This window comes from Hypomesus transpacificus, chromosome 8, assembly GCF_021917145.1.
Source record: "Hypomesus transpacificus isolate Combined female chromosome 8, fHypTra1, whole genome shotgun sequence".
In the NCBI taxonomy this organism is placed as follows: domain Eukaryota; kingdom Metazoa; phylum Chordata; class Actinopteri; order Osmeriformes; family Osmeridae; genus Hypomesus; species Hypomesus transpacificus.
Window position 1 is genome coordinate 9398294 of NC_061067.1, and position 14452 is coordinate 9412745.

The window sequence follows — 14452 nt, forward strand, 5'->3', positions numbered from 1 at the left end:
CCCCGCAACCTGAATTATTGACGTCCAATGATAACATGGTCCGAGAGAATAACCCTCTGTCAAAGCAGGGTTAGTAGATCAATCCCCTGTTAATGAGCTTTGGAGGAAAACGCTATCTGTATTCTTTTCTTTTAAGACGGAGACAGTGACCATGGAAGTCTCCTGGGACTGCACAGCTTGCTGAGGTGGAAAGGTTGACATCATGGTTGTTTTTTTTGTCATGCTTGACAATCTGTCCTTTGAATCCGGTTGGGATTGGTGTCAGAGGTGGATAGAATCTCAGCAGGCTATTTTCCAGCCAATAACCAGCTTCATTCGACTCTAGTGAGACAGCGAAAAAACGTGTTTAACGCCAGCTATTGATGTCGCTGTAGTTGAAGTAAGAAGATTAGGATTCTCCCAACTCAGGTAAACAGGTATTATTTCCGGCAAAAAACCTTTCTGTGAAAGTTTGAATCATACGGCCTCTGACCTTCTCACTGGGCTTTACAATTTGTAATCAAGGGGCTTTACTTGAATGTGCTGAACAACGCATTAGAATATGTTTCAAACTGAAACTCCAACTGAATTGTGGACCCCCTGTTGTGCTACTCAAAATCCTCTTAGGACCCCACAATGAGGAGCTGTTGATGATGCATGGGTGAACACTGACACCTGCTGGATAGCATGGGAAAACCCATTCAACCTCAAAATATTTCCGCAACCTTCTCCTCTGTCCTGAATACAATATGACTGTAACAACCAATATTTTCTCATCAAGCTTGTGAACTTCAATGACAGTTTCAGGGTGTCAAACTATTTTTTATTTTATTTGGGGGGGGGGGGGGTCGGCCAATTAAGTCAACAGCCATCCATCGCTTCTCTGTCTGCAAGGGTTTGGGTAATGTGAGAGTGTGTGTAAGGTACCTTGCTGAAGGTTATGAGATGGGAAGAGGCATTGAAGCTTTACCCAGAGGCTTGATTTAGAAGCTTGTTCCTGAACCACTCACTGAAACTTGACACCGTCTGTTTTCAAGTTTGACAGGTTTTGGCAAAAGCTGTTTTTAGACTCTCCGTTTGTTAGTTGACAATCAAGTCCTCAGGATTTCTTAAAAACTTGATTATATACATAACATTGCAAAGCTTTGTACAATCCTTTTATTATACAAGTACGTGAAACTATATTAAATATCTAGATATATGTATATAACATTATGTACATTGGTAAATGGTTATATGGCTGATTTGTAAAATAATACTTATATTTTCTCTCAGGACAAAACTGTCGGTGCTGGTTGTGTGGGTCCTGACATAAACAGTGTACATCATCACAGCTATCAGTGTGCAGTCCACATCTTTTAGGAGTATAAAACTATAATCTAACTAAACAATTATTCTTGATCGTTTTTCCTTTACCTTTCGGAATGTTTTTCAAAAATGTCACTTTAAAATAATATTTTTTAGATGCTGTCACTTTAAGTAGGGCATCTGTTGCTGAATATACATTTTCTATGATCAACAGAGACAGAAACAGATGTGTGAGGATCAACACCATCACATTCTAAGCATTGTGCCCATGTAAGCCAGGCAACTGTAAGGCGGTGTGGTAGTGTTGTCATAATTCTACAGGACCAGCTGTCACTCATTAGTGCATATTCACATCCAGCGAGCGCTACTGTAGGGGCTGCCTGATGATGTGGACAAGCCCTGCGTTTGGATGTTGTTCAGAATAACGTCTCTGTTGGAAGCCTCAGAGATCCCACTGTCTGCAAATACAGACAAACACACACACACACAAGTGTTTAGATAATATTTTGTGAACCTAGCTATTTTTGATATGAATAAAGGGTGAAATAAATATGTAAGACACACCACTGCCATTGGTGGTTTCTTCACTAATGAGGGAGGAGCTTCGAGAGGCGGAGTTTAGAGGAACGTTGGTTGCCGAGGTGACAGACTGCTGCTTGACACGGTGGGTTGCTGTGCGACTCCAGTCTGTGGAGGAGAGAGGGTGTTATTACTGGAGTGTCTAACCGACTGTCTGTCTGCCATGTCTCACTGTCTGTCTATCTATCTGCCTGTCAGTGAAATAGTTCACACCTGAGTTCTCAGCCAATCGCAGTCTCCCACAGCAGAGGAAAGTTCTCCACTGCTTCCGAACACTGTCCTTCACAGCACAATGGAACACAAAGATAAAGAAGCCTAGAGACAGTGAGAGAGAGAGAGAGAGAGACGTGGTTAGGTTACTGGCACCAGTACAGTAAATACAGCATGTGCGTGCGCCCGCGTGCGTGTTCGTCTCACCCTGCAGGGAGTTGAAGATGGTGAAGAGGTAGATGAAGGGCAGGTAGAGGTCTCCCCAGGCGAACAGAGCAAAGCCCCAGGTGAGGCCCAGCAGGATGATGAGGCCAGCGATGCTGCGCAGGTCGGACAACACGCCCCTGTTAGGGGCCACGTTCTGGGGGTTCTGCTTCTTGACCCGCGCCAGCTGCACCATCACCACGATGAACACCACCACGCTCAGCACAAACACCAACAGGAAGTAGGCCACCACGCCTACATAGAAGACGAGGGTGTTCCGGATCCAGCAGCTGGGAGAGAGACACACACATACAAATGCATATGCAGACACACACACACGCACACACACACACACACATATGCACACACACAGATGGTTACCATCCTAAGCCACTCTACTGTGAGAACCCTGTTGACAGAAGCAACGTTGCATCACCAAAACTCACAAGTCATCCGATGAACCGTCTGTGTATCTTCCATACGTCACCAAACCATAATTGTCCTTGTCCACCGCTATCACCACAACAACTACCACGAGGGGGAGTCCTGGATAGAAGAAAAAAGAAAAAAAAACACAAAAAAACTGACTCGCATCAAAAATATATGTATGTGAAAAGGTCACAGGTTAGAGTGCACAGTTGTGGGATTTGTAGTTTTTCCAGCCGTCCTCACCCCAGCCCAGCAGGGAGAGCTTGAGCATGTATCTGCTGAGGTAGGGTGTGAACACCCTCACGATGCTCAGGTACATGTGAAGCGCCTCCAGCCCCGTCCAGGTGAACGACGTCAACAGGAAGTAGTGCAGGAAGAAGGCTGTGCTGGTGCACAGGCCCGTGGCGGGGTAGAGGGCGAGCCAGCCGTCCAATAGGAATAGCAGGTTGAGCAGGAGGTGGGACAGACACAGCTGGATCAGGATCTTGGAGGGGGTATCGCGACGCAACTTCCTGTGAGGAAGATGGAAGTGTTGTCGACATGAGAAAGGGAGAGAGGAAAAACAAATACAGAATAAAGACGGAAGAGTAGGAATAAAAGAATGAGAGGGAGAAGGAAACAGGAAATAGGAGGAGAGAGAGAGAGAGAGAGAGAGAGAGAGAGAGAGAGAGAGAGAGAGAGAGAGAGAGAGAGAGAGAGAGAGAGAGAGAGAGAGAGAGAGAGAGAGAGAGAGAGAGAGAGAGAGAGAGAGAGAGAGAGAGAGAGAGAGAGAGAGAAGCAGCCTTACTGGAAGGAGAGGTAGGTCAGCAGGGTGACGGACAGGAAGATGGCTGAGAGCCCGCAGCCGATGTAGGTGATGAAGGTCAGGATGAGAGCCTGCTGCTTGTCCCTGACACCACCCTGGTCCGTGTTTTGAGACAGGTCCTGTACAGAGGTACCACACACACACACACAAACATTCACACACACATACACGCACACAAATGAATGCCTGTATGAAAGCACGCAGGACGACAGCACACGCAGGTTCACACTTGTGAGTGAACACTGACCAGCAGTATAGCAAAGGAGGTGAGGTGATTGCAGCTACAGGTGGTGTCTTCATCTGTGGTGTTGACCAGAGAGCAGCCAGTAGAGTTCCATCCCCCTGCAAAGTCTGAGCACAACATGCAACATGGACAATGTCACCATGACAACAAAACTGGCTCAACCAGGAGGATAGGAAGTGACATGACGTGACTTCCTGCTCGCTCACCATTTAGAGTGAAGTCCCAGAACACACAGGAAGCCGTGTAGTTTCCCTGAGGAAAAAGGAAGTCAGCACATCAAACATCAGCCTCAGAAACACACACAGTACACATTCACACAATCACACACACGCTCACGCACATGCACACACACATATATACACATGCACATACACACGTACACAAACATATACACATCAACACACATGCACACACTCAAACACACTTTCTCTCTCTCTTTTACACACACACACACACACACACACACACACACACACACACACACACACACACACACACAACTCACAGGGGGGTCGGTGTTTCTCAGGGTGAACTTGATGTTTTCTCTCAGTCCACTGATTGACAGGTTAGCCACACTGGAGGCCAGAACAGGACTGATGACCTTCCGCTCACCCAGACCTCGGTCCTACACACAGGAGAGGGGGAGAGAGGAGTGTAACTGTTTACTAATTCCCTAAGACACCTTGATAGAAAATGAAAGGCAGAGAGAGGGAGAGGAAGAGGATAGGAGAGAAAGAGAGAGAGAGGAGGAAGAGAGAGGGGAGCAGTTATAGGGAGAGAGGACAGAGAGAGAGAGAGAGAGAGAGAGAGAGAGAGAGAGAGAGAGAGAGAGAGAGAGAGAGAGAGAGAGAGAGTAATGTTGTTAGGGTACCTGGAAGAGAGTGGCATTCTGGTAGAATGTGAACTGGACTCTGTTGGCCAGCAGCTGTTCCTGAGGACTCAGGCCTTCAGTCAAGGAGGAGGGCAGAGACACAGACCCCATAGGAGCCACAGACCTCTTGGACCGCCCACCCACGCTCACCTGGAGGACACACGTGTACACACACACATACACACACAAACACACAGACGTGTACACACATACAAACGCAAACATCCCAAGATCAGGGGCAAGACACCACTGATGATGACCACACATGCTTGCACTCAACAGCAAGGAGCATGGGGTATCAAGGAGGGCAAGTATAAAGGTGATGTGTGATGCTGGTGCAGTGTACCTGCAGGTTTTCAGGACTAAAGAATATAAAGGAAGCTTCCTGGAAGCTGGTCCCATCCACTCTGGCGACAGCTAGAGACAGAGAGGCAGTTGACAGGGTCTTGCTGTTCCCTTCAACGTCCAGCTTCAGCCCCAGACTGTCCACGGCTTTTACCAGCCTGGGGAAAGGGATCGAGAATGTGTGTGTGAGTGTTGTCTATGGTGTAACTGTGTGAGTTCAAGTGTGTGGCAATGTGTTTCAGTGTGTGTGTTCAAGTGTGCACAGAGGTGTGCGTTTTCAAGGCGATAATGCTAACCTGTTTGCAGAAGCTGAAAGGGCTGTGGGGTCGGCAGCCATTAGGTTGCTGATCACTGTGAGGACCTTCTGTCCCACCGACTTGGAGACACTAGGACCCTGCAGAAGCTGCTCCAGCCTGCTCACCACCAGCTCCACCTGCAGTCATCAAAGACAGCTCCCAGTACTCTGACCCCACACACAGCTCCCAGTACTCTGACCCCACACACAGCTCCCAGTACTCTGACCCCACACACAGCTCCCAGTACTCTGACCCCACACACAGCTCCCAGTACTCTGACCCCACACACAGCTCACAGTACTCTGACCCCACACACAGCTCACAGTACTCTGACCCCACACACAGCTCCCAGTACTCTGACCCCACACACAGCTCACAGTACTCTGACCCCACACACAGCTCACAGTACTCTGACCCCACACACCTCAGTAGGATCGCAGTTTTACCAACAGTTTTCAGTCCTTTGGTTACCCGTGACAAAGGAGAAGGTGGTGACAGTGTGTTTCAAGTTCATTACTGTATGTAACAAGTAAAGGTTCAGGTACATTGGAATGATGTGGTCCTGCTCCTCTCGACATCTCCTAGTGGCCTATCGAAACCATTGATAAATAATCTAAACCTATAATAAATAATCTAAATCTATAGTAAATGATCTAAAGCTGTAGTAAGTGGTGTGCTCTGACCTGGGAGGAGTTGAGCTGGCCCTCAGTCATCTGAGACAGCTGGTCTGCTTCCTGTTCCTGCGCTGTATTGCCCGAGGTGGGGGGGGCGGTTGCTGTAGTGGGTGTGGCTGAAACGGTGGTGGGTGGAGCTATGACAATAGTGGGGGAAGTCTTGGTTGTCGTGGATGGAGTTGTTACTGTAGTGGGCGGAGGTGTGGCTGTGGTGGGAGGGATTATGGCTGTAATGTTTGTGGTTGAGGTTCTGGTTGGTTCCGAGATATTTTTGGACGGAGTTGTTTCTTCACTGTGAACAGATTCTCTGGTTGTGTTCGGGTTAATGATCGGGACAGCTGTTGTGTTGGGGTTGGAGACAGGGCTGACATCAACGGTCACTGTCGTTGTGTTTTGGCTGGTTTGGGCAGTTGTTGTCACTGAGCTGTTGTCTGACACAGATATGCTGGTGGGGGTGTGGTTTCCATTGACAGTGGTATTGCCAGGGGTATCAGTTGTGTAGTTTATTGTTGCACTACTGGGGTAAGATGTTGTGTTGTAAATTGATGCACTATGTGGAATTGTTGAGTTGGCTGTTGTGTTGTCAGGAGCTTTCGGGGTGTATCCGGTTGTGTTGTCAGGCATAGAAGTTGTGTTGTGTAGTGTTGTGTTAACAGGGGTAATTGTTGTGTTGCCAGAGGTAGCTGTTGTGTTGCCAGGGCTAGTTGTTGAGTTGTTTGGGGTAATTGTAGTGTTGCCTGGGGTTGCTGTTGTGTTGCTAGGGGTAGCTGTTGTGTTGCCAGGGGCATTTGTTGTGTTACCAAGGGTAGCTGTTGTGTTGTCAGGGCTAGCTGTTGTGTTGCCTGCGATAATTGTTGCGTTGACAGGGCTAGCTGTTAAGGTGTTTGGGGTAATGGTTGTGTTGCCTGGGGTAGCTGTTGTGTTGCCAGGGCTAGCTGTTGAGTTGTTTGGGGTAATTGTTGTGTTGTCAGGGCTAGCTGTTGTGTTGCCTTGGATAATTGTTGCGTTACCAGGACTAGCTGTTGAGTTGTTTGGGGTAACTGTTGTGTTGCCTGGGGTAGCTGTTGTGTTTCCAGGGATAGTTGTTGTGTTGCCAGGGGCATTTGTTGTGTTACCAGGGTTAGCTGTTGTGTTGTCAGGGCTAGCTGTTGTGTTGCCTCGGATAATTGTTGCATTGCCAGGGCTAGCTGTTGAGTTGTTTGGGGTAATTGTTGTGTTGCCTGGGGTAGCTGTTGTGTTGTCAGGGCTACCTGTTGTGTTGCCTGGGATAATTGTTGCGTTGCCAGGGCTAGCTGTTGAGTAGTTTGGGGTAATTGTTGTGTTGCCTGGGGTAGCTGTTGTGTTGTCAGGGCTAGCTGTTGTGTTGCCTCGGATAATTGTTGCGTTGCCAGGGCTAGCTGTTGAGTTGTTTGGGGTAAATGTTGTGTTGCCTGGGGTAGCTGTTGTGTTGTCAGGGCTAGCTGTTGTGTTGCCTGCGATAATTGTTGCGTTGACAGGGCTAGCTGTTAAGGTGTTTGGGGTAATGGTTGTGTTGCCTGGGGTAGCTGTTGTGTTGCCAGGGCTAGCTGTTGAGTTGTTTGGGGTAATTGTTGTGTTGCCTGGGGTAGCTGTTGTGTTGTCAGGGGTAACTGTGTTTCCTGGGATAATTGTTGCATTGCCAGGGCTAGCTGTTGAGTTGTTTGGGGTAATTGTTGTGTTGCCTGGGGTAGCTGTTGTGTTGTCAGGGCTAGCTGTTGTGTTGCCTGCGATAATTGTTGCGTTGACAGGGCTAGCTGTTAAGGTGTTTGGGGTAATGGTTGTGTTGCCTGGGGTAGCTGTTGTGTTGCCAGGGCTAGCTGTTGAGTTGTTTGGGGTAATTGTTGCATTGCCTGGGGTAGCTGTTGTGTTGCCAGGGGAAATTGTTGTGTTGCTAGGGGTGATTGTTGTGTTGCCAGGGTTACTTGCTGTGTTGTCAGGGGGAGAAGTGGATCTATAACCTGTTGTGTTTGATTGGAATGGAGAGTTGGCGCTTGTAGTCATGCTGGCAGAAGCAGTGAGCGACTGTGTTGTGTTGAGCTTTGATGCCTCAGTATGCATAGCAGGTTGCTGTGTTGTGTTACTGTTAGGTTTCAGGGGGTTGATCTCCATGGGAGATATGCTGGTCCTATTTGCATTCTTGCTAGTTGTACCATTCCCAGAATTAGGCTGGGTGGGTGTGGGCTGTGGGCTGGGATTGGCTGAGACAGGATCAGGGGGAGGGCCAAGACAGCTGTCCGTCAGGAGCATAGCAAGAGTTTCTCCTTTTTGACTGTGGGGAGAACAACAAAGATACACAATGACCTCCAGCATGAAAGAACATTTGCTTTTAACACAAAGGCTGTTTGAGCCCAGCCCTCTTAGCGGGAAGAGTAACACAACACTAGCCAGCCCAGTCACACCCAACACAGCTCTGCTGTTGCATCAGCCCTGTGCTTTCAGACAGTCAAGGTCACGGGTTAATATACCTACTGTAGAGTGTGTAATTTGTATTTCTGTGTGTGTGTGCATGCATGTGAAGTGTGTGTCTGTGTGTGTGTGCAAGACTGACCAGGGCAGCAGGGGGGGTGACTGGCACATCTGAGCGTAGCTGAGGGGGGTGTAGCCCCAGGTCAGGTTGGTCTTTAGTAGAGCCTCTACAGCCAGACCAGGGGAGCCACACAGCGCTGAGAACACACACACACAGAGTCATATACAGCACTGAGAACACACACACACAGAGTCATATACAGCACTGAGAACACACACACACAGAGTCATATACAGCACTGAGAACACACACACACAGAGTCATATACAGCACTGAGAACACACACACACAGAGTCATATACAGCACTGAGAACACACACACACAGAGTCATATACAGCACTGAGAACACACACACACAGAGTCATATACAGCACTGAGAACACACACACAGAGAGTCATATACAGCACTGAGAACACACACACACAGAGTCATATACAGTGCCCTCCAAAAGTATTGGAACAGTGAGGCCAATTCCTTTATTTTTGCTGTAGACTGAAAACATTTGGGCTTGACATCAAACGATGAATGTGAAACCAGAGATCAACGTTTCAGCTTTTATTTCCAGGTATTTACATCAGGATCTGATGCACAAATTTGAAAATATCACCTTTTTGTTCGAACCCACCCATTTGTCACGTGAGCAAAAGTATTGGAACATGTGACTGACAGGTGTGTTTTGTTGCCCAGGTGTGTCCTATTACATACATTATTCAATCAATAAATACCACTGAATGTCTACACTCAGGTTCAGATTGGGTAAGATAGGTTTTGTCTATGCAGACTGTATTCAGAGGTGAAAACAACATGAAAACCAGAGCGCTGTCTTTGGGTGAAAAACAAGCAATTGTGAGTCTTAGAGAAGATGGAAAATCAATCAGAGCCATTGCAGAAACATTGGCCATAGCCAGTACAACCATTTGGAATGTCCTGAAGAAGAAGAAAACTACTGGTGTACTAAGTAACAGACGTCGAACAGGTAGACCAAGGAAAACATCAGCAGTTGATGACAGAAACATTGTAAGAGCTGTAAAGAAAGACCCTAAAACAACTGTTAGTGAGATCAGCAACAACCTCCAGATGGCAGGAGTGAAGGTATCACTATCTACTGTTCGCAGAAGACTTCATAAACAAAAGTACAAGGGCTACACCAGAAGATGCAAACCACTCATTAGCAAGAAGAATAGGAAGGCCAGGCTGGAATTTGCCAAAAAGTACAGAGATGAACCTCAAAAATTCTGGGACAAAGTTTTATGGACTGATGAGACAAAGATTAACTTTTACCAAAGTGATGGAAAGGCTAAAGTTTGGAGAAAGAAAGGAACTGCTCATGATCCCAAACACACAAGCTCATCTGTGAAACACGGTGGAGGTAATGTCATGGCTTGGGCTTGCATGGCTTCTTCTGGGACGGGCTCATTAATCTTCATTGAGGATGTAACACATGATGGCAGCAGCAAAATGAACTCGGAAGTCTACAGAAACATTTTGTCTGCCAATTTAAGGAAAGATGCAACCAAACTGATTGGCAGAGCCTTCATCATGCAGCAAGATAACGACCCAAAACACACTGCCAAAACAACAAAGGAGTTCATCAGGGGCAAGAAATGGAAGGTATTAGACTGGCCAAGTCAATCTCCAGACTTAAACCCTATAGAGCATGCATTTTACCTGCTTAAGAGGAGACTGAAGGGAGGAACCCCACAAAACAAACAACAACTGAAAGAGGCTGCAGTGAAAGCCTGGGAAAGCATCAAAAAGGAAGAATGCAAAAGTTTGGTGACGTCAATGGGTCACAGACTTGCTGCAGTTATTGAAAGCAAAGGATTTGCAACTAAATATTAAGTCTTATTCACTTAAATATGTTTTAAGTATATCTGTTCCAATACTTTTGATCACATGACAAATGGGTGGATTCAAACAAAATGTGATATTTTCTTAGTTGTGCATCAGATCCTGATGTAAATACCTGGAAATAAAAGCTGAAACGTTGATCTCTGGTCTCACGTTCATTATTTGATGTCAAGCCCAAATGTTTTCAGTCTACAGCAAAAATAAAGGAATTCGCCTCACTGTTCCAATACTTTTGGAGGGCACTGTACAGCACTGAGAACACACACACACAGAGTCATATACAGCACTGAGAACACACACACAGAGTCATATACAGCACTGAGAACACACACACACAGAGTCATATACAGCACTGAGAACACACACACACAGAGTCATATACAGCACTGAGAACACACACACAGAGAGTCATATACAGCACTGAGAACACACACACAGAGTCATATACAGCACTGAGAACACACACACACAGAGTCATATACAGCACTGAGAACACACACACACAGAGTCATATACAGCACTGAGAACACACACACACAGAGTCATATACAGCACTGAGAACACACACACACAGAGTCATATACAGCACTGAGAACACACACACACAGAGTCATATACAGCACTGAGAACACACACACACAGAGTCATATACAGCACTGAGAACACACACACAGAGAGTCATATACAGCACTGAGAACACACACACAGAGTCATATACAGCACTGAGAACACACACACACAGAGTCATATACAGCACTGAGAACACACACACACAGAGTCATATACAGCACTGAGAACACACACACAGAGTCATATACAGCACTGAGAACACACACACACAGAGTCATATACAGCACTGAGAACACAAACACACAGAGTCATATACAGCACTGAGAACACACACACAAAGGGTCACACACAAAGTCTGCACAATACAAACATACACACACAAACACAGATGCATTTACTGACCCATGCGCATCAGAGGTCTATCGTATATGATGTTGTTGTTGTTGAGGAGGGACTTAATACTGTCAGTGAGGTAACATATATCCGGCACAGGCTCAGACAACTGCAGCAAGACCATACAGCTGTACAACCTGAGAGAGCAAGAGAGAGAGAACGAGAGAGAGAGAGAGAGAGAGAGAGAGAGAGAGGGAAGAGAAGGTAAAAAAGTGAACAGAGAAAAAAGTAAATGGAAATGTGATATGGATACCCCACACAATAAAAAGAACACACACACACTCACACAATGTCCTACCTGATGTCTGTTCCTTGGCACTCCAGGTGAACTGCCTAGAGAGACAACAAGATGAGTTATTGTACTGATCAACAACAAGAACTTCAAGGATTATACATGTGTTAAACATGACAATGTTTATTACCTGATATACTACCCGCCTCGAAACCAAAGAATATCCTTCACATGACCTGATGTAACAGAAGGATGGAACTGAGTTAGACGTGTGTGTGTCTGGGTTACAGGGCTCGATGTGTGTGTGTGTTCGGGTTACAGGGTTGAATGTGTTTTGTTGTGGTCTTACTCTAGTAGTTTATTACAGGGTGAGACTTGATTGAGTTTGGACATCTGCAAGACAAAGACAGAGATCAGGATGAGTCACAACAGTACTGATCATACACATACACACACGGAATACAAAACTGAACCACATCCACAAACAACTAATACACACATATCTTACCATGGTTTCTATGTGACTGGCCGTGATGTCGGGACTGGTGATGTTGATGCTGAAGGCATACAAGCCGTCTGGGTGGAGATAATAGAGGGAGAGAGAGAGGGAGAGAGGAGAGTTCACACAGGGCTACGGAGGACATTCATGGTACGGTTACTAAGCAGTGAAGTGGCTGTTTATCATGAGGACGTCACAACACAGTTAACCGAGAGATTTCTTCTGTACTCTGACAGGAGGCTTACTTGAGTTGTCGCAGAGAGAAGAACAGTTGCAGGTTTGTTCTTCCGTGTTGCCTGAAACACACACACACACATTGACAAACACACACACACACACATTGACAAACACACACGCACGCACCGGCACAGTTAATGACAGTTCACGGACACTGTGAATGACGGAACGCTACAAATGCTGAAGGGTGCTCATGCTCAGTGTGTGTGTGAGTCAGCACTCACGATGGCAGGATGGATTGAGCGGTACGTATGTGTGCTCTGGGTAAGATCCTGGTTCAAGCAGCGAGCTGGAGAAACAAACACACACAGACACACACACATAAACATGACACATACACACACATCAATTTGACACATACACACACATAAATCTGTATAAGCACACATTTGAGACTGAAAACACACTCCCCCGTCTTACCAGGTGAGGTCGGTGTGTGTGTCAGTTTGACAGACGTCTTCCAGAGGAGAGGACGAGGTGCACTTCACAAACCCTCCGTTAGAGGGCGCTGTGTCCATACACAACCCACGCCCTGACACAATATTCCAGCAATGAAAAAGCAACAATCTTATTAGATTGTTATGATAATGTGTTATCAGGTGAGTTTGGGTTACAGTACTGCATACAAATGTGTTTTGGTACCTGATGTGTGCATGTGTGCATGATTGTGTGCATATACCGTATGTGTGTATTGTTTTTGTGTGGGTGCGGTGCCTGTGTGTGTGTGTGTGGGAGTGTTTGTATGTGTGTGTGTTTGTCTTTGGTTGTGTGCGCATGTGTGCATAGATGTGAATGTGTGTGCATGTGTGTGTGTGAAAGTGTGCGTATGTGTGAATGGGTGTGTGTGTGCACGTGTGTATACGTGTGAACACGTGTGTGAGAATGTAGGTGTGAACGTGTGCATGCGTGCGTGTGAATGTGTGTAAGTGAATGTGTGTGCAGCGCCCCTCACCAACTCTCTCCACCTCCCCCAGGACTGTCACCTGCACCCCAGCCCCGCCCCTCTGCAGAGCTGCCTTCACACTGCAGACAGAGACCGTCTGGCTGAGCTGCAGCAGCACACTGCAGTTAGATCTCCTGCACACACACACACACACACACACACACACACACACACACACACACACACACACACACACACACACACACACACACGCACACGCACACACACACACGCACACACACACACACACACACACACACACGCACACACACACACACACACACACACACACACACACACGCACACACACACACACACGCACACACATCACAGAGAAGAGTCAGACAAGAGCAGAAGGGTGTGAGACAGTACACCAAACTTACATTGTACCCTCTGGAGCAAACATTCACAGCACGCACACGCACACACAGTACCTTATGTCTTGTTTTTTATCACAGGTCACCTCCATCCCCTGGAACAGATGGGAACGCCAAAAGAAAACGGTGTCAACCTTTGTTGAACTTTACATTTCAGAAGACAGTGGAACAGTGAATGTTAGATTGAGGCCAGTTCATGACTGGGGATGATGAAGCAGTTGTGAACCTGCGCGTCTCCCTGGCACATCAGCAGACTCTCTCCTGATGAGGACCCAGGAGTCATGCTGCCCAGCCCACAGGGTCCCGTGGTAATCAGACCAGCCACCTGGACAGAGAAATCATGGGTGAGAGGGTGAGGAGGTGGGGGGGGGGGGGTGAAAGGGCAGGGGGGGGGGGGGGCAGTTGCAAGGGCAAAGGCAGGCTCAGGGGTAGGAGGCAGGAGACTAGGGCATGGGCAAGTCAGGGGCAGGGGGGCAGTTCCAGGACCCAGAGTAATGGTTAAAGAATAGCGTCAGTAAAACAGAACAGGTGGCACATTGGGCCGTTGCTCTGATCACGCCATTGCATTCTTCCAGCCCTACCCAGTTTAGGATGTCTGTCTCGCTCTTATTGGCTCCTGTGGCCTCAACGTCAATCAGCACCCAATAGAAGGCAGCTGTGGAGTGAATACAGGAAGTTGTGAGGAAAACAGCATCAATCATTTTGATAGGTTGAATGGGGGGGTTTACTCACTCTGATTGGAGCAGAGCTGTGTGAGGTTGCAGTGCACCCGTGGAGACCCTGTGGTTGAATAACAGTACACAGTCACAAACACGCATCAAATCTGAGCAGGGGACTGCAGTACACACTATGTGATTGT

At 47.1% G+C, this 14452-nt stretch overlaps 1 protein-coding gene across 1 annotated transcript; it reads right to left on the minus strand.

Annotated features, from left to right (window-relative positions):
* Positions 1 to 982: 982 nt before the first annotated feature.
* On the minus strand, positions 983 to 14402 carry LOC124470272 (mucin-12-like). The gene is made up of 28 exons (XM_047024076.1): positions 14326 to 14402; positions 14175 to 14248; positions 13820 to 13918; positions 13651 to 13688; positions 13226 to 13350; positions 12694 to 12805; positions 12498 to 12562; positions 12282 to 12332; positions 12046 to 12113; positions 11887 to 11930; positions 11728 to 11773; positions 11604 to 11638; positions 11315 to 11442; positions 8511 to 8625; positions 5954 to 8231; positions 5271 to 5407; positions 4976 to 5132; positions 4630 to 4779; positions 4264 to 4383; positions 3965 to 4010; positions 3762 to 3865; positions 3497 to 3633; positions 2953 to 3221; positions 2727 to 2826; positions 2284 to 2570; positions 2080 to 2181; positions 1852 to 1974; positions 983 to 1745 (listed from the first exon to the last, which is right to left on the minus strand). Exons 3-28 carry the CDS (start codon positions 13874 to 13876, stop codon positions 1636 to 1638), a joined length of 5004 nt encoding a protein of 1667 aa, XP_046880032.1. The 5' UTR covers positions 13877 to 13918; positions 14175 to 14248; positions 14326 to 14402; the 3' UTR covers positions 983 to 1635.
* Positions 14403 to 14452: the final 50 nt, after the last annotated feature.